The 20,750-nt window shown below is 37.8% G+C and overlaps 1 protein-coding gene across 4 annotated transcripts in view; it reads left to right on the top strand.

Moving 5' to 3' along the window:
- CEP112 (centrosomal protein 112) overlaps positions 1–20,750 on the top strand; it is a 290,713-nt gene that overhangs the window by 52,887 nt on the left and 217,076 nt on the right. For 3 of the 4 annotated variants that reach the window (XM_034789933.1, XM_034789931.1, XM_034789930.1), the window contains exons 9-12: positions 7,000–7,086; positions 10,298–10,397; positions 11,559–11,677; positions 14,822–14,965. In XM_034789933.1, coding sequence (XP_034645824.1) covers positions 7,000–7,086; positions 10,298–10,397; positions 11,559–11,677; positions 14,822–14,965 — 450 coding nt within the window. The remainder of the gene's footprint in view (positions 1–6,999; positions 7,087–10,297; positions 10,398–11,558; positions 11,678–14,821; positions 14,966–20,750) is intronic. The other variant, XM_034789932.1, reaches the window with a different exon arrangement.

The following is a 20,750-nucleotide window of genomic DNA, read 5'->3' on the forward strand; positions in this document are numbered from 1 at the left end:
AAGTCATTATTCATGTATACATTATCTCACGGACAGACATAATGGGTTATAAGAAAGGATATGTGATTAATTTGAAAATGAGGAACTTTGTTTTGCTATTCTCTTGTATTTTATGAGTGCATCATTGTGGAAGTGGAGAGGGTAACTATATTTTGTAATGTCAACAGTTCAGTACTAAGAATTTAAGAGAAATTCATGCATCGATAAACTATACTCTAATTGCATAAACTTATGAAAAATAAACCAGGATAAATAAAGGTTTTATCGGTTTCCTTTTTCTGCCAGTGGCTTTCTGTGTGACTTTTGGCAAGTCAGTCATTCTGTCCTGCCTCAGTTTATTTTCGGGAATAAAATGAGGACAATTATCCTTACTCATCTTCATTGTTTAAAAATAAGGGAGTGGGGTACAAACTTATTTTGTAAATATAAAATAATAAAACCTTGAAAGTGTTTCAGAATGTGCAGACAGTAGTTTAAATAAATATATAATATACCTAATTCTACTTGATAATTTGATGCAGAGAAAGTTTGACCTTTTGTCGCTAGCATCAGTTCACATTTCAACAAATTTTGCCATATATGTTTGTTACATACAGTCATGATAGCTAAGGAGAGTAGGTAACGAATTGCCACAGAAAATATATTATAATTGCGTTTCCCCATAGGATACTACAACCTCTGCACATTCTTCACTACAGGCCCTGTAGGAAATAGATTCTTGTTCACTTTCATCACCATACTGTATTTTCTGTGAAGTACATATACAAGTTTAAAGTTCTTAGGATGAAATCATGTCCCCATTGAAATCAACAGGAGTTTTGCTGTTGACTTCAGTGGAGCTAGGATTTCAGCTTAATATCCTTAATATATGGTAATTGTTCCTTTCTTTCCATTTCATGGAAACATAAAGATGAGGTGGGCAGCAGCATAGATTTTGAGATTAGTGGGGCATCAGTCTGCCACAAGAAGCGAAAAACGGAATGTAGTAACTACTGTACATGATGTTACACTGTTTGGAGGCATAATTTTAGAAGTGTGAAAATAGTATCTAATACTAAATAATGGAGACTTCCAATCATCTATAACTTAAAAAGATTCTCTACTCGATAAAATCTGTTGTTCAAGAGAAGTGCAGTGCAGTACTTCTACAATGATTCAACATTTGAATTATCCAGATGAAACACTATATGTGCAATGGATTCTTGTTTACTATAACTTAGCTCCATGTATTAAGAGTTGAGTAAATGGCATTCAGTAGGAAGTTTACTAATTACATGGTAAAGAATGAAGTTTTATTATGTTTCATTTATATGATTATTAATCATTGTGGATTAATAATTCCTTTTTTGTCTTGGTGTTATGCAGGTGTTGAAAATTTTGTCTTGAGATAAAAAAAATAAGTTGCCCTACTTTATTTGTTCTAACTTTGAAGTTAGAATTTCCAGTTCACCCCTCACCCCACCCTATACCCACACACACACTCACTGAAAAAAATCTGGCGAGTGAACGTAGAGTTTTGGCAGATATCCCAAAAATACTGATCTACATTAAACCTTCAAGATGCCACCTCTGGCCTGAAGGTGATTAGTCCAGTGAAGACAAGCAAACAGTGATCAATAGGAGTTCAAAGTATCTCTGAGCCCCAGGCACAAAATAACATGGCTGATCTGCATAGTGATATGTTTATATATCAGATAATTAAACAGATCAAACAGATTGTACTACTTCTGCAAATTCATGTGAAAAAAAAATAGTGGCAGGATAAATGCTGGGATTGTGACATATGAAAAATTTGGGAAGCACCTAGATAACTGATATTTATGGCAGTAATAGGATGGCCACTAAGAGGTTTAGATTATGAGCTGCATTACTAAAGATTTCTGAAACTGCCTTTCTGAAAATGCAGACAAAGTGGGTGAGGTAACGTCTTTTATTGGACCAACTTCTGTTGGTGAGAGAGAGACCAGCTTTCAAGCTTACACAGAACTCCTACATTTCTGAAAAGGCTTTACAGTGGTGTGATGACATAATTGTTTGCTGTTGATGAGTTTTTGAAAATAGGAAGAAAGGAAAGTCTGACTCGGCACTTAAAAGCTGTTCTGTTGGTATCACCCTCCATAGCTTTAAATAACAGGGGCAGCACAGATGTTTGACATCAGTAATGTTTACATGGCCTTAGGGTTTAATTGCTTCATAGTCTCTGTGAGGAGAATAAACAATGACAGAAACCTAAAGGAATGATATTCAGGCTGTGGCAATGGATAAATTTCACACTTCATTGCAAACTTTTCAGCTATGGATAAATATCTACTCAAAAATTAAGTTCTTTTTCTGTCTCAGGGATAGTGCATCATGTACTTTCTGTTCTAAACTACCTCTTAATTAGGATTAAGGAGATGAATCCATATGTAAGCTGTTAGTGTACACGGACATCAGTACATAAACCAACAATTGCTTTTCTGATGAAGATGAATGCACTGAGGTCTAAATTGTTCTCATCTGCTTTCTTTCTGAAACACATGAAAGGGTTACCATGACGTTGTTTGTATCATATTTTGTGTTTGCAATATATATTAGACCTATAAAATATAACACAATTTAAGACATAGAAACTGCTGGTAGATGAGAGGAGCTGGCACAGAAATACTGTCAGCTATCACCAGTTTAATTTAGTGATAGGAGATTAACATGCTAGTAAGTAAAAGTTGCCGTTAACTTGACTCATTTAAGCGCATTTTATATTTCAGAGATATTCCTTTCTTTGAGATAGTTAAGAGTATTTGAAATGTAGGGGGAAAGCCCCTTCCCTTGCCCCAACCTGCCTCACACGTGCTTAGCCCAGATTGCATCCCAAGACACTGGGATGCAAGCTGCAGGGAAGGCTCTGGTCCTGGCCCTGCATAGCAGTGACTCATGGCCAGGACTGCAAAGAGGAGGATGAGCCCTGTCCACAAGGTGCTTCTGAACAGTTCCTTCCCATGGATGGTTCCACATTCCTGGCTGGTGAGTGACAGAGTAGGGCCGTGACAGCAGAGCTGCAAAGGGCTCCCTGCCTGGCTGTGGGGCTGGTGACAGCCAACTCCTGCAGGTGTAAGGTGTGGGGAGGTCTGAGCACAGACCCTGCTGCTGAACAGTTTGTGCTCATGGACGGAGTCATTCAGTAGCAGGTTGGTCTCCCCGTAGCCAGGGACTCATCCTACTCTCTGGAGTCCTGGCCAGGGGTGTTTGCTCTGCCTCCCGAGGGTCTCAGCCTTCCCTGCAGTTTGCACCTCCTGGAATCAGGTGTTACTGGCCCTGTGGTAATGCAGGGAGCCCTCTGCAGCTCCGCTCTCATGTTCCCTCTCCCTCATTCCTATGACTGCAGGGCTGGTGCCACCCAGGCTGCACGACACCTGTTAGCAATTGATTTTTTTTTCTGGTTAATTTCAATGTTGTGCCAAAATAGAGGTTTGCCAACAAATATAAATTGAATCCTGCCAAACCTATCTATATGACTGCCCTGTTCGCCATTACGTCAATCTTTGTGTCACCCTTCAATTTTATATTTACTACCAAATCATTGATGAAACTGTGTCAAGGTAAAAGTTCATCCCGACTCTAAGGGTTTGCCCCAGGCATATGCACAATTTAAAATCCTATTCAAGCCTTTAGAATAGGACATAAGTAGGACTTAAGTGGTGTCTAATCTTTGTACTGGTCCACTATGCATCTCTATGTAAGGGAAAAGCTGTCAGTAATTCAAAAAATTAAATATTTTTAGGTTTATCACATTAAATAGTTGAGTTAATGGTTTCAAAATGGCTGTGGAAGATAATACAGCTGTACTTATGCCTCATGGACATAGAACTGAGTATCAAACTCATAATCTTAAATATTATGACCACAATTTTTCCAACAAGTCAATGAGTGCAGGATTAGTCTAACTTCAAAGATAAACTTTAAAAAACACTCTTTCCCGGCAAAAGAAAATCCTGATACCCCTAATTATTAAAATATATGCCTCCTTAAAAACTTGTTAATTAAATATTTGAAACATAGGTTCCCTGTTTTACTTGTGTCTCTGATGTAGAGTTCCCCAGTTTCTGGTGATGACATCACACATGGTGTCAGCAGAGCAGGCAGGGCTTCATAGTCTCTGTGAATTTTAAAAAGTACCTAAGGGAGTCAGGCACCCTTCTGCCAATGAGAGTTGGGCATCTAACTTTTGAAAATCCCACCTTGTCTGAACAGTTTGGATAATGTCTTTATTTGTTGTAAATGAAATGGAGAATGCTGAGTATTTGGGACTTGTCAGGTAAGAATAGTTTAACCATTTTGTCTAAAATGGAAAAGGATTTGGAAATTTTAATCTACCTAAGGTATTTAAAATATTTCTATCCTTGAGTAATAAGCCTTCTCTCTCTTATCCTAAGCAAGCATTTTACGAGTTTTTCGTACCGTATCTCTGGATACATTCATTAGCTAGTCCTCTTCAGATGAAGTTTAGAATCCTTTTCTGCATAGTAGTGCCAGGTCCTGTTACACTGGAAAGGAAACTCTGCTGGAATTAGTACACTAGGCTACAATGCACTCTTGCTAATTGGGGAACACTAGTTGCCAGTGAGAGAGCCTGTTTAACATATATATGGAACAAGTGCATATTATGAAATGTCTAAGCATTTGATTGTCTTGAGAATACCAGAGTCTGTGATACCTGGAAAATCAGGGAAATAGATTTCCTTTCCTTTGGATTAGACATCAGTCCACCCATCTGTGTTGAAAAGAGTTGGCTCTGTTGGCAAAAGACTTGGAGATGTTTTCTAGTATAGTAGCTTGCATAGGACTTCAGACCTATTTTGGGCTTTGGGTTAGATGTCCTTCTTAGGCATAGTATAGTTAGATGTATTGGTACTTAAATGTGGAGAATCCTTGATGGAAGGACTTGCTGCACTTGCCTCTCCTACTTTCAACTGTGGCCAGGATCTATTGCCCATAGGGTTTTCTTGTTAAATTCAGTGCAATAAAGTTGTGATCTTTTAGTATGTGGATGTTTTCTATATACATTTACAAAAATATCTGTATTCGTATATCTACATGTTATAATGAAGTGATAGCAGCGTGTTTGTATTCAATATGTATATTTATATACATAAAATAAAATCAGATCAATGCTTGAAATATTGTGTTGATTTAAACCAAAGAAAATACAGAAAAATAAATGTAATGAATTAATAATTTGATTCTTTGTCCCGGGGTGCTCCACTCACTGCCAGTATGGTGCCTCCTCCTGATCACTCTGGGGATTAGCTCTGGAGGCCAATGCCCCGTCCACAGTTTGCATGCCATCACTCTGGTCTGCAGCTCCTCTCGCTCCAGGACCTGCAACATCTTCTTTGTCACTTAGCCCTTTGGCTTGGTCACTCAGTCAGTCCATCAACAGTCCTAGGCGGTCTTCCCATTCACTGCCCCAGTGCCACTCCCTCAAGGGCTGGTGAGGGAACCTGGGACTGCCCTTTAATTCAGGTTCCTGTCCAGGGACCCTCAGTTCAACAGTTCTGGGCTTCCTCTCTCTGCCCTCAATGCTCCTTCCCTGGGCTGCTTCCTACACTCTGGTTTCACTTCTCTGTCTAGGTGTACTAGCTCCAAGAACCCTCTTCCCAGGGAGTGACTGCCTTTATTCTGCAGCTTCCCCAGTCTGTAGCCCCCTTCTGGCTTTATAGGTCCCACCTGTTCCTGCACAGATGAGCCTGTTCCTAATTAGCTGCCTCCAGCCAAAAGACCCCCATTTGAAGCCTAATTAGCTGATTGGGTCCACCTGGCGCAATTTTGCTCTTGCAAGGCTAATGTGGGGATCTCAATCATATTCTTTTATATAATACAGTTTATCCATCATGTCGTAACCACAAGAGGCCAAATCTGTGGGTCCAGCCAAGCTGTGGGTGGAGGGAACGTGGCTGGGATCCTGTATTCAGTTGGCTGAGGAGAGTCGTGGCAATTCAGCATCTCTTAGAACAGCTTAAATGTTGGTCTAAGTTGTGCTAGTGGGAACAGTCCAGTAGAGAACATTCTGCTGGCCAGCCATTGCCACCCAGGACCCAGCCTGATGTGTCACTTATGAACAGCAGAGGTTGTAGGGCTGACTATGTTGGGGTCAGCTTTCTGGCTGCATTGATCCCTAACCAACAGAAGTAACTAGTTTTAAATGGGAGAGCTACAGTATGGTCCAAAGTATCATTAGTCATTTTAGAAAGTTATTTGGTAAACACAAAAGAGCTATGATACATGGAGATATAATTCTGACAATACTTTTCAAAGGCCATAATAAAAATGTATGAGAGATTTAAATTATCATCTTATCTTAGGTGAACAACTTGGCCTGTTTACAATGAACAGCAATATCATTGATATGTTACATGGAAGCTTTTAAATAAACTACAATAAACAAATAAAAAGGCAAAAACAAGATGTTTCCAGCTTGCTGATTTGCCAGCAATAATCTTAATGATTTTGTAAGTAAAAGAATCTTTAAAAAAGGAAGTTTGTACAGAATATAAAATATGTGAATAATAGAAACCTACAAAAATAAACATGAGTGAGAGCTGAAGGACATCCTTTGTATAAATTGGAGAAACACCTGGCTAATAAATAAAAGAGCTTTTAGCATGATTTATGTGCATTATCACAAATATTAAAACTTTTTTTTCCACGCTGTTTTGTTTAAAAATATAATTTTAGCTTTTTGGACAGTAATTGTTTTTCACCAGCTGAAATCTTCTACAATTTTTTAAACAGTGGGTGCAGATTGAAACTGTTACTGTTTGTATGAAATAAATGGTATGAAAACACTTCAAAAAACTGTACCTGGATTTTTTGTGTATCATTTATCGAGTAGAACCCCTCTGCTCCCCCAAGCAAAAAATTAGTTTTCTAATTATGGAAAGTAAATAATCACTGAAGGGCCTTAATATAATTTTATTCTGAAAGTCAATTAATAACTATGAGCTACTTTTTCCTTTAAAGCTGGAGATGAAAACAAAAATAATGGAAGCTAAATTTCATGAAGAAAAGCTTAAATTACAGCAGAAGCATGATGCTGATGTTCAGAAGGTAAGAAATGTTTGGATGTTACTTCTGAGGGATGTACAGTACAAGAATCTGTATAATATTGAATATGATCCTAATAAATAATTCAGAGCTGAATTTAATTTCTTTAGCTTTTTCAGATTAACATTCATTTTGCTTTAAAATAAGATTTTGTTGTTTGTTGCAGTTTGCAAAAATTGATTTGAAAGGGAGATCTCCAATACTGGCATGAACTTGGAAAAGGAAAATGTCTCTGTGAAAAGTTATTTAATGTGCTACGTGATGATATTGCAGATATGGGTGTTTGAAGAACAAATTTTTGCTTCACAACCCAGCAACTTCTGTGGCTTCATTTGATGGTGAAAGTGTCAACCTGTGATTTTGTCATTAACTAAGAGCATCATCTGATTATTTTTCTTGAAACTCCAGCTTTAACTCTAGGATTCTGTTTGAAAATTTGTATTCATTGGCTTTTATTAGTTTTAGTGTAAAGTTCAGTGCCACTTAAACATTTTCTTTTTATTTTAATTGTTTAAATGAGTCTACCAAATGCGTTTTCTTATCCGTATGGTAACAGTACTTGGTTTTACTATTTTATTTTTGACACTGTGCTTGAAAAAGTAGGCTGTTTTAATAAATAGATTTGCAAACTGTTGAACACTTACAATTCAGCTTAACTTAGTTTATCAAACTGTTATTTTACTTTTGATTCTGCACAGCAATAAAATATCACTTCATAATGGTTACTTTGGGCTATGTAGGATTTCTTCTGTCTGTGTTGCAAAGCATCACTTTGCAACTGATTAAAAAGACTGTCACTGCCTATATTGTTTATCTTAGTATCATGTTTTTTATCGTGTTTTTACATAAGGTCACATCCTCTGAGGTACTAAGTGCTTCTTCCAAGGTGCTGATTGTCCTTAATTCCCATGGAGTTACTGGGAGTTGAGTGCTCAATACCTCACAGGATGAGGTTCATGGGGCCTTATCCTAATTTAGGCTTTACTGAGTGTCTCAGTTTTGTTTTTCAAAACTGAGTCACAGACTTGGAGGAAGTCAGTTGACACAACACTATGACACATCAAAGACTCCTATAAAGGATGTTAATATTTGGTCAGGTGCATATTTGACTCATCTGTTCTGAAAGCTTGTAAGTGTAACTGGCTAGTGAAGTTGAGAGTCTAAAGGAAACAGCTTTGTAAGAATAAGAAATAGTTGAGATGCCTTCTCATCTCCTTAGTTGTTGTTTTTTTCAAACTGCTGTCAAGATTCCATCTTTTGAAGTTGTTTTATCATGTTGGGTATGTTTTAGAAGAAGTTAAATAGTGTTGCATTAATCCTTTAATCACAAGACCATTTAATGTAGGTGAGAGTAACATTCTGTTTTGGGGTGGCAGCGTTCTGCTTGATGGGAGTTTTTAGAATTACTATAACATTAAAACATTTTAAACATAAATGTTAAGTTTAACAATCGGTTTATAATATTCATTAAAATAGTGTCTTAAACTGCAGCCAGAAGCATAACAACTTACATAAATATACATCTTTTTATTTTAATATTAAGATTAGACAATACTATCAATTTAGTTTGTCTGTACAATTTCAGTGGTAAGTATATTTTTATAAATACAGAGGTGTTTGCATTTTTATAAATACAAATACTTATATAGGATTGTCTTTTGCTGTCAACATAGCAAGACAACTTATGTTGTTTAAATCTTTTTTATGAGAATGTGGAAAGAAAAAAGAGTAAAATATTTTTTTAAAATAATCTTGATGGTTTAAGGAAAGGAAGGAAGTCCAGATGAGAGACTTCCATATCCCTACATATCTATGGCTTTCCTTCTGTGGCTTGCCTCCAACAGTAGTGCTTTCTTGGGATGGCCAGATTCATTCAGTGGAGGGAGGGAAGAAGGTTGAGATACCAGTGCAAGGAGTTGGTGGGGGTAAAGATCAGCAAAGGTGGGAAATTAGCAAATTATGCTAATGAGTCTGATAGGCTCAAAGTACTCGACTGGACAGAGAGAACTGGTGATTTTCTGAAGAATGAGAGTATGGAGATATAATGTTTATGTATAATCAAAGAGTGGTTATGGACAATGAAGATAGACAAAAAGTTGTCTTTGCCTTTGGATTGTAGATTCCATTGTACATAGAACACATAGTAAATCTCCATTATAGAGTACTGTCTTTGGCTTGAAAGACCCACAAAACATAGTAAAGGAATTGCAAGCAAATATATAAATGGTTTCAGAGGTAAGGTAATGGGGAGAGGGAGTTTTTAATGAGATATTAAGGGTACAGGCAGATGTATTGCTGGGAGTGAAAAAGAAAACAACTGAATACTATTAAAAGTGTCAGACATGGAGAGGAAGTTGGAGTGGGTCATCAATGCGCACCCTATATCCCCATAGAGAATGTAGTACTACCAAAAAACAGGGTAAGGACCGAAAATACTGTCCTTTCTTTTACTTTTGGAATAGCCAATTATATATTTTTGAGTGACACAGCAGGGTCACTTGGTAAGATGTCTTACAGTATTTTAAAAGAAAAGAAAAGAATTGTTTACTCACTGAATGCCGAAGTGTTAATTCATTTATAAAGAAAACATTGCATCTTACATTTTCTTCTGTGTGTTTGTGTTCTTTGGTGGGATCCCATAGGGATTAATTGAGCATTTATCAATAAAATATATGTTCACATTCTTGGATTGTCTTCAAAACTGTTAAATTTACTGTTACACCATTATTATATTGTATTGGGGCTGAAACAAAGATGCGGGGTCTAGTGGTTGGAGCAGTAGTCAGAGTTGGGGAGTCAATCCAAGGGTCCGAGCCGGAGTCAGAATTGGGAGTCGAGCTAAAGGTTGTATCCAGAGTCAGAGAATCAAGCCTTTGTCAGTGTAACATTTTCTCTTCACTTTTTCTTTGTTTATAAGGACATTTACACTAAAATAGTATTTTTGTTGCTGAGAAGTTAATCACCTGCTGTTGCCTGCTTCCCATCTAAATTCATCCTCTGTTTATAACCATTGCAGTTAGTTACTGTGGAAATGATAATTTCACACTTTTCATTACTTCCATGAGGCCAAAGCATCTCTTGACTACTACTCTTTTATAGATACAAAACTCTTCCACTGTTATATATCCACATATATGATATTGTTCTTTGGTTGTGGGTTATATTTTTCTTTTCAATCACAGGTTTGTTAAAGTGTTGTGAATTTCTACTACAGATTTTGGATAGAAAGAATAATGAAACTGAGGTATTGAAGACCCTCTACAAAACTAAACAGAATGAAGCTGAGGAGACTATTAGGAAGCTAGAGAAGAAAGGTGATACTACGAGAGAACTTTTTTTGCTTTCTATTTTTGTGTGGTGGTACTATATACATGAAAGACTAAGGGCCACATTTTACCTTTAGGTGCACATGTTTAACTCCTGTTGAATTTCAGTAGGAGTTGTGCGCATAAGTTTGTGGGCAAAGATTGGCCATAATTTTTCATTTGACTAGGATGCTCATTTGATTCCCTTTGCGCTCCATTTTCCATACTACATTTTTCAAGAGACAGAGTGTTCTTGTTAGGTTTAGTACTTACTGGTTTTTGAGGGGTCTAAAATACTACATAAACAGTGTTTCTTGTGATAGAAATACTTTGAGATCTCAAATCCCAATCAGAAGTAGAAAGTTTAGTGGCACATGAATTCTAAAACTAATTTAAAATAATCAGTTTGGAACCTTGTAACAAGTTCAAGATTAGTTTTAAGCTCTGGGTGGAGAATTGAGCAACTTATTTATTCAGTGTATTTAGTCCAGCCCTACTTTTTGGTTTATTTAAATCTTTATTTCAAGAATTTTGAAAAGTGACTAGTGATTTTGAGTGCCTCAATATTTGGGAGCCCAATGTGACATATCTTTAAGGGGCCTGATTTTCAGAGGGTAGATGCCCAGCTTCTTTTGAAAATTAGGATCTTTTCAGGTGCTTTAGTTGGGCACTCAAAATCACTAGTCACTTTTCAAAATTCTTAGAGAATTGCATGTAAACTACTATTGTTTTTCTGCTGTTCTGGTACACTTAAGAAAAATTGGCAGCACATAAAATCTTGATGCAAGGTATTTAGAGTTGCAATATTTTTATATTTTCTTTAGGTTCTTAATTTTCTTATGTTACATACTTACTGAAGGTTTTACAGAATTCTATATATTCATGTTTTCACAGAGAGAGAAAAAAAGTCACCAGGAAATATTTTATAAGTAAACAAAACCACAATGGAAAGAGAACATCCCATATTTGTTTAAATATCCAGTTTTATGGCATGGAATTTAATGTTACATTTGTAAGGAAGTTATCACACAAACAAAATAATTTTTTAAAGCACAAAAATATCAGAAAGTGATATCAGAAAGGAAGACTGGAGTTATCTGATTGCATTTGTTGCCAATATTGGAAGAAGGCATCTCTTGAATTGGTTTATTTTCTTATTTTTTTTGACAGTTCAGACCCTTGTTCGCGAGTCACAAGTCGTCAGAGAGACTAAGGAAAAGCAGATTATGGAGTTAAAGAAGTTGTGTGAGCAAAGCACAGATTCTTTGAACAATGACTGGGAGAAAAGGGTAATGGATAACACTTTATTTGCTTTAAATCTGAAGTTTTCATTCAATAGAAATGTAGAAAGATCAAATGTACAATTCATCATATTGATAATGATTAATTTTAAAAAATTAAAAGGGACACATGCTACTTCTGAAATTATTTTTCTGTATTCTCTGTGCTCACTTTTAGAGTAACGCTGCCAGTTTTTCTTAATATATTTTTCACCTAAAATAGATCTTTGTAAATTTGACCTTCTACAAAATTTTGCCATTTTAATTTGTATCCATCACCATCACTACAGCTAGTCCTCCAAAACATACGAGCAAATCCCAGTCTTTCTTTGGAAGCTATCTGCAAGCCCTGTCTTTTCCTTTTGACAAACCCATTTGCCTGGGTATACAAGGAAGGTGTCCTGTCGCATTCTTCTGGTGACAGTTTACCTGATGTGGATTTTTTATCTGTTGAACTGTGGCTGCCCACAGCCACAATGACTCTTTCGAACAGCTATTTGTGCAGGGACACTTAAATTGTTCAATAAAAGTTTTATTTACTTTTAGGCTTAAGGCATCATCATTGTGTGCTGAGACAGATGTATCACAGTACAGCTCCAGCCTTGCCACAATATTGTTGAGACAGTGTGCTGTTAACCCACTGGAGAGGGAGGAAGGTTGCCCCAAAGTCAAGGTGCCTCCCTTCCAGAGAGGATGTGGTTAATTTTATGTCTTGGCACCTGGACCTATGAGCCAAAGGCCTTGTTCGTTTTTCTTCTTGCTTTGGAAGAGAACTTGCTCATACATTTTGTTTTTCCCAATAGCAAAGAACCTGAAGCAAGAATGCTCAATGTTTTGTTTCTTACAAAAACAGTATTTTGACCCCGAGTTCATCATACTTGCTCTGCATGGACAGTTAACTAGCAAGTGCTATGCCCAAAGCTGCCATTGTTATCAATGATACAAGTACACAAACAAGGATGCAAACAAAAATGCTATGTTAATTTAAAATCCACTAAAAACACAGGAGTGGTGTAAAGGCACCATTTACCCCTTGGGGAAAAAAGTGATAGTCCAGTGTTCTAAGACAATACAATAAAGATGGATAGGTAGAATATTTTATAGTGTACATGAAAGTTATTTCATTTTGTCCTTCTCAAGTCCTTTTTTTCCTTTGAATAGACGTTAACCTTTGCAAACTCACATCATTACTGTCCTTTGTTGTATAAGGAGCCAAGTTGTTGACAGGAGACTCAGCATATTTTGCTGATGTAGTGTTGTAGAAGAAACTAGAGGCTGTTTCCAGCATGATTTAGAGTAAAAAAAACATGTTGCTTCGTGTAACATTTACTTTAAAAAAATGTAATCAGGTGTTCTCTGATTGTGTGCTTACTGAAAAGGTCTTTTTTTCATCTGTCCCAAATTTTTAATAAAGAAGACCTAGATAGCCATAAAATAAAGTTCTTTTTCTCCTGATAGTAAATATTGAGCCAATGATAAAATCATGTTAGTTGCTTTCATTGTGTGGAGTTCCATGCATTGTTTGGGTAAGAAGTAACTGCTACAAGGACAGGTTTCAAAGTAGCAGCCGTGTTAGTCTGTATCCGCAAAAAGAACAGGAGTCCTTGTGGCACCTTAGAGACTAACAAATTTATTTCAGCATAAACTTTCGTGGGCTACAGCTCACTTCTTCAGATGCATAGAGTGAAACACACAGACAGAAGATACTGTCCTATAATGGGTATCCATTAATTTTTTTAAACTTTTTTTTAACATTTTAATATTCCTGCATGTAAGGATTGGTACTTTTTAATTTCTACTTTCAGATTATTTTTAAAAGCATGCTAATGACAATTCAGTTTCTTGCAATTGAAAAATAGATTAATTTTTCCAGCACTGACTTTCCCCCTCTATACAGTTTTAATATTTTCATTCTGACAGTTCTGGGGACTTACATTGTCCCTGTTCACAGTAGACTTGATGAAAAGGTGGTCCTGAAGAATATCATCACTGCATAAATTTGCATAAAAATCATAAGATCAGCATTTCCAGTATGTTTCAGGCACCTGACAAGGAGACTGACCACTGCTGTGGTGTTTTTATTTAAAAAATAAATATATATAAATTAATATGGTTTTAACAGATTTCAAAGTGTTATTACCCACATTTGTGTGACATTGCATGTTCTTTAGGTCATTATCGTGAGTGAAATGGGCATGTTTGAAACCTGAGCAACACACTGTAATGGTTCATACCATCAATCTGCCAGACAGGATCTGGCCAGTTTGACATAAAATTATTGCCAAGGTGCCTTGTTAATCAATTTAGATTTGAAGGTCCAAATTTTTAAATATATTTAGGTGCTTAGGAGGCTAAATCCTATTGAAGCCCTTTTTAAGATGAGATTTTTGCTTTTAAATCAGTTAGGTGTTGCAATGCTGATGGCAGCAACTCCTTAATACCTCTGGGGGCTCTAGCTCTTAACCCAGAAATGGATGCACTTAGTGTTAAAATGGAAGTACACCTCACTCTGATATAACGCTGTCCTCGGGAACCAAAAAATCTTACCACGTTATAGGTGAAACCGTGTTATATTGAACTTGCTTTGATCTGTCGGAGCACGCAGCCCCGCCCCCCCCGGAACCCTGCTTTACTGTGTTATACCCGAATTCGTGTTATATCGGGTCGCGTTATATTGGGGTAGAGGTGTAATGTGTTGGGCGGTATAGTGTGGTAGCTCAGACTGGCGTCACAGATAACACTCTCTAATTCAGGTAAGTGGATAGTTTTGTTTCCAGGGTCCCCAGTCTCCTACATTTTGAGACGTACTGTTAGAAGAAGGAAAGAGCAAATTATTTGTATAGTAGAAAATTTACGAAGTTTGTACATTAGTAAGTGGTTCAATTTCAACATTAAAATGAATACAAGATCAACAAAATTAATGGCAAAAACTACAAATATATTTTCAATGTTCTGTAAAAGGTAAATATAAATTGGTTGGTGTATTCATATTTAAGATTCTTTCCTTTTTAGTTCTGTAACAGTGACACAGAAAATCTTATCATGTATTAATAAGGGGGGAAATGATAAGGTTTTTATTCTAAAGGTCAGAAAAGTCAGCTGTACAGTTTTATAAGTCACTCAATAGCCTGGTGATATTTTTTTTAAATATAGCTCCATAATGCTGTGGCAGAAATGGAAAAGGAAAAATTTGATCTTCAGAAGAAACACACAGAAAATATCCAAGAACTGCTTGAGGACACAAATGCACGTCTTAGTAAAATGGAGACAGAGTACTTGGCACAGACAAAGGCAACTGTAAGTTTTTTATATCCAGATCATGACCACAAATATGAATTGCAATGTTCAGGTTTTGTGCACCTGTGCATTTTGGAATGCTCATTTTTCTTAAGACATAGTGTATCAGAAAGTATTGGGGAAAAAGTTCAGATAAGAATTATTTTTATTTTGTCCCTCCACAAAAGTGTGCATAAAGACTGTGGGGCTGAAAAACATTTTTGACAGACTTACACTACCATGCTACAATGCTCTGACATTGCTTCATCAAAGAGATAGTAGAAGTAACACTATTTCATTTCAAATGTCTAGGCAGTTATTTTTTTCAACAGAGTCAGATTAGAAATGATTGAATCTCACTTCCCTGCTTCTTTTAACAAAAGAAAAATTGTGAATTCTAGGGTTTCTGAAAGGTGCTGGATTGGTAGCACTGGAAGCTAAAATCCAGTGCAATGTGGACAGTTCCAATGCAAAATTCTTCAGACTTAACCATTAATATGCCTTTGATCTGGAGGGAGGATAATCTTTAGGAATGAAGATGATTCAGTCTCCATCTTTATTTAGTCCTTGGTTTATCTGCTGAGACTAATAACAACTGTATTTTTTGGGATGGAGGTTGTTAATTGAAGTTACTCATTGATAAGGAATGTGACTGAGAGCGCCCTTTCATTACAGTAGGCAACCAACTTTCTTTTCTTTAACTGGAAAAAAAAGACTGAGTACATACTGTAAATGCTTTATGAAAATGTTTCCTATTATTAATTTTACTTTCTCACCATTCCTCCTTCTATCTACTGCTTTTCCCAATTCATGAAGCTGAACTTTTCCTCTTATTTTCCAGTTCTATTGGTTTACGCCCAAATAAGGTGGTTGACACTTTGTCTATGAAAGTCTTGAGAATTATCATTTTGCTCAGCTACTCCTGTTGTCCTATAAGCATAACCATAATCTGTTGTTGTTGTTTGATAATGCTTAATGTGTCCAAGTCATTTTATTACTGCTTTATGTCAGGGATTTTGTATGTGTGGTCCTTAAGAGTGTTGTTAAGAATTACTACACTAGAACAAACAAATATTAAATGAAAAGCTTCTATTTTGACATTACCTATTTTTTTCAGTTAGCATAATGAGTCCATATAATGCAGAGAGTATAGAAATAGCGGGATCCTTTTTCAGGATACATCTTTTAACGGTAGGTATTCCAGAAGTCATCACACATCTCCCTGTAATTGCTCATCTTTAGAGATCCACCATCACTGTTACAATCTTTTCAGTGGAAAGCCTGGGCGAAACTCACTGAAATCCATTAATGCAGCTACCTCATGAATATGCTCAGAGATGTAAGTGGGTACTTTTAAGGGCATGTCTACACTACATGTAGCGGGCTGCAAGTTGTGACATAACTAAAATTTCTTCTTATAAATTCTTAATATTAAATTCCAAAGTCCTACTCCTTTTAACTGTGCCTCTATGATGCTGTGAGGAAGGCAAAAAGGCCCACCAGGCCTCTGCCAATTTGGTCCAATGGGGAAAAGTTCCTCCTGATCACAGAACAGGCAATCAATGAGACCCACAGCATCCTGAAAATATGGCTTCTAAACTATGACAACAGGGAGGGAGGAGAGGGCAGGGCAGCTAAAGGGCGAAAGAAGCCTCAAAAGACCAAGAAAAGGTTTAAAGTGAGGGCCAATCAGCTCCTGGTTAACCAATGAGAGCTGGAGAGCTCATAGAATCATAGAAGATTAGGGTTGGAAGAGACCTCAGGAGGTCATCTAGTCCAACCCCCGGCTCAAAGCAGAACCAATCCCAACTAAATCATGCCAGCTGGGCCTTAAAAACCTCCAAAGATGGAGATTCCACCACCTCCCTAGGTAACCTATTCCAGTGCTTTACCACCCTTCTAGTGAAATAGTTTTTCCTAATATCCAACCTAGACCTCCTCCACTGCAACTTGAGACCATTGCTCCTTGTTCTGTCATCTGCCACCACTGAGAACAGCCTAGCTCCATCCTCTTTGGAACCCCGTCTTCAGGTAGTTGACGGTTATCAAATCCCCCCTCTCTCATCTCTTCTGCAGACTAAATATGTCCAGTTCCCTCAGCCTCTCCTCATAAATCATGTGCCCCAGCTCCCTAATAATTTTCGTTGCCCTCCACTGGACTCTCTCCAATTTGTCCACATCCTTACTGTAGTGGGGGGCCCAAAACTCGATGCAATACCCCAAATGTGGCCTCACCAGTGCTGAATAGAGGGGAATAATCACTTCCCTCAATCTGCTGGCAATGCTTCTACTAATGCAGCCCAATATGCCTTCTTGGCAACAAGGGCACACTGCTGACTCATAGCCAGCTTCTCATCCATTGTAATCCCAGGTCCTTTTCTGCCGAACTGCCGCTTAGCCAGTCGGACCCCAGCCTATAGTAGTGAATGGGACCCTATCCCTATCTTCCAGCGTATCTACCTCTCCGCGCAGCTTAGTGTCATCTGTGAACTTGCTGAGGGTGCAATCCATCCCATCATCCAGATCATTAATGAAGATGTTGAACAAAACCGGCCCCAGGACCGACCCCTGGGGCACTCCACTTGATACCGGCTGCCAACTAGACATCGAGCCATTAATCACTACCTATTGAGCCCGACGATCTAGCGAGCTTTCTATCCACTTTATCGTCCATTCATCCAATCCATACTACTTTAACTTGCTGGCAAGAATACTGTGGGAGACTATATCAAAAGCTTTGCTAAAGTCAAGGTATATCACGTTCACTGCTTTCCCCTCATCCACAGAGCCCGTTATCTCATCATAGAAGGCAATCAGGTTGGTCAGGCATGACTTGCCCTTGTTGAATCCATGTTGACTGTTCCTGATCACCTTCCTCTCCTCCAAGTGCTTCAAAATGGATTCCTTGAGGACCTGCTCCATGATTTTTCCAGGGACTGAGATGAGGCTGACTGGTCTGTAGTTCACCGGATTCTCCTTCTTCCCTTTTTTAAAGATGGGCACTATATTTGTCTTTTTCCAGTCACGTGGGACCTCCCCCGATTGCCATGAGTTTTCAGAGATAATGGCTCTGCAATCACATCCGCCAACTCCCTGAGGACCCTCGGATGCATTAGGTCCAGACCCATGGACTTGTGCATGTCCAGCTTTTCTAAATAGTCCTTGACCTGTTCTTTCACCACTGAGGGCAGCTCACCTCCTCCCCATACTGTGCTGTCCAGTGCAGCAGTCTGGGAGCTAATCTTGTCTGTGAAGACCGAGGCAAAAAAAGCATTGAGTACTTCAGCTTTATCCACATCATCTGTCACTAGGTTGCCTCCCCCACTCAGTAAGGTGGAGAGTGCGAGCCTTGCACTGTGCTTCTACCCCTTCTTTCCTGGTCCAGTCAATATCCCTGCACGGTCAAGGGTGTGTGTGTGTGTGGGGGGGGTGTCGGGGAGGAGGCAATCCTTGGCTACACGCCAGCCACATTGTGCTGGTCCACCATCTCAAATGGCCCATTTAGCTGGTGGTCTGGGAGAATCTCTCTTTGGAGTACTGTACGTACTATTACTTAATCCTCTGAAGTGGAGCTCTGTACAGGCAATATACAATGAAAGAGGTTGCTTCTTTAGAGCCTTTGGTTATAGATTTTGAATATGTAGAAGGAACTATACATTTGGGGTGGTAGTTTTATAACCATGCCTCAAATGTTCAGCTCCATGGGGGAGCATGTGTGTGGAAGCAACAGTTGCTTCTTTTGAGAGGGTACTCATTTTGTCATTAAGGATAGTGCCCACCTAGAAGTGTGGAATTATACAGGCAGTGTATTGGAAGACCAGCAGTTATTGGGGGTAACCTTTCTTTGCTCAGTCTAGCAGTGATAGACAATCCTCCAAGGAAAGAAGCAGTAGGCAACTAACCTTCACCTAGATGTGTTCTAACACACTTGGAGAAGAAAAGAGTTCATTCTGAATTCCACATAAATTCTTACAAACCTCAAGGGAACTCCCTGTGTATCGTTAAAATACTAAAAGGCAGATAATTTGAAAGTCAGTTGTGAACTGTATTTACTATACACTGTATACACAGTTTATAAAGTAAATATTTGTTAGCAAAAATCAACAAGTCCCTTTCAAAGAGGTATCTTGTACTTTTGTCATCAAGATGAGACATTAAAGAAAAGTGATAGTTTGAATGAGCTAAAGGGCAACGTCAAACAAACTTTATTCTGTCATTAATGAATGTTGAATTGAAAAATTAGCATTCAGACCTTGTCATAGGCAACAGTAAATACGGAGAAAAATGGACACAGTCTGTCAGCAGGATTGAATTTAAGAACCATCAAAAGCAGACAGATCTTGCTGAGCAGCTCCTGATTTAATAATTAAACAAGGTAGAGTTCAAGGCATGGCTTAAGATGAAAGACTAGACTGTCACTGAAAATTAGTTTCTCTTTTTTTGTTGTTTTAGATTTTTTTCATTTTTCATGGCGTTTCATACTGTCAGGAGTGCCATTTATTGTGAACAAGTGAATTGGCTGAATGATATAACTCTTGTCAATGTTATAATACAAGTGTTTCCCCCACTAAAACAAACACTTATTTATTGGAAAAAAATATATACTTTGGATGCAGATAGCAATGGTTATGAAGTGTGAGTGTGATTTAGCATCAATAATTATAAAACACTGAAGCAAGAATGGCTTACTAGCTATGGAAACATTTTATGAAAATTTATGAAAAGGGGTTTTTGGTAGTAGTTTTATTACATAAGTAGCCATCTCTCTCTCTCTCTCTCTCTCTCTCTCTCTCTCATATATTTTCAGCCATCTCTGCCATAGACCTTACTTTACCATTATCCATAGCAGTTGTCCTGTGGTAAGTGTATATGTAGGAGGATATTTGGGAAAAAGAGAAGGACTGGGAATGTGTGCACACCATGCAAGTGATTAATTGCAAGATGAGTTAATGGTCTAAATCATCCAAGTCAGCAGAGTCATTCTGGACTTACATCTGTGCAACTCAGAGAAGAATGTTTGGGGGAGGGGTTTGGGGTATGTAATATTGCTGAGTCAGCCAACTTGAAGTCCTGAAGATTGATGTCTTCTCCTAGAAGCTGAATCTCACCTGTGTAATCCAACCAGCCACTTCAAAGAGTTGAAAGCATAGTGTTGCTCCTTAAATTATTTCCCCCCCAAGAACACTCATGCTGTATATTTTACTAGACTGTGACTATTTATGGTAATGGGCACTTAATAGTTATATCTCATAATTTGTGATATTCCGTAGTAAGAAATATGCTGTGCTGCTAAAAGGCATCTTCACCTCCTAACATTTTACATAATAATTTGGGTGAATATTGATGCTTAATCTTGACTGAGTTTTTTTTATTTATTGTTGTTAAGATACAGAGGAAGTCACAGTCCCTAACCTGAGGAGTTTACAGTGTAAATTAAATGGATAATTCAAAATGCATTGAGAGACCCAGAGGATGGCTCTGATTTAGCGCTTTTGTGTCTTCTTTTTAAACATTTGGGTGATAGTGTTTTCCACTGACATGGGTTAGTGTTTGTCATGTTAAAAATGTTTTGGGAGGGACATGCTTCATAAGTGAAAATGCAAGAAGAGGGAATTCCTTATGGATGGGTGACAGTAATTTCAAATTATAAATCTGTAGAGAAAACTCCTAAGGAGGGCCAAAACAAGTCAATAGTTTTGGAAGATCCTTGATGACTCTTGTTTGTAAATTGAGAGTGAAATCCGCCCATAGGGTATAATATGAATACCCGCTGTGGTTAGATTAGTGCACAAATCTAGATTGCGAA

The sequence above is a fragment of the Trachemys scripta genome, chromosome 14 (assembly GCF_013100865.1).
Source record: "Trachemys scripta elegans isolate TJP31775 chromosome 14, CAS_Tse_1.0, whole genome shotgun sequence".
NCBI lineage: Eukaryota > Metazoa > Chordata > Testudines > Emydidae > Trachemys > Trachemys scripta.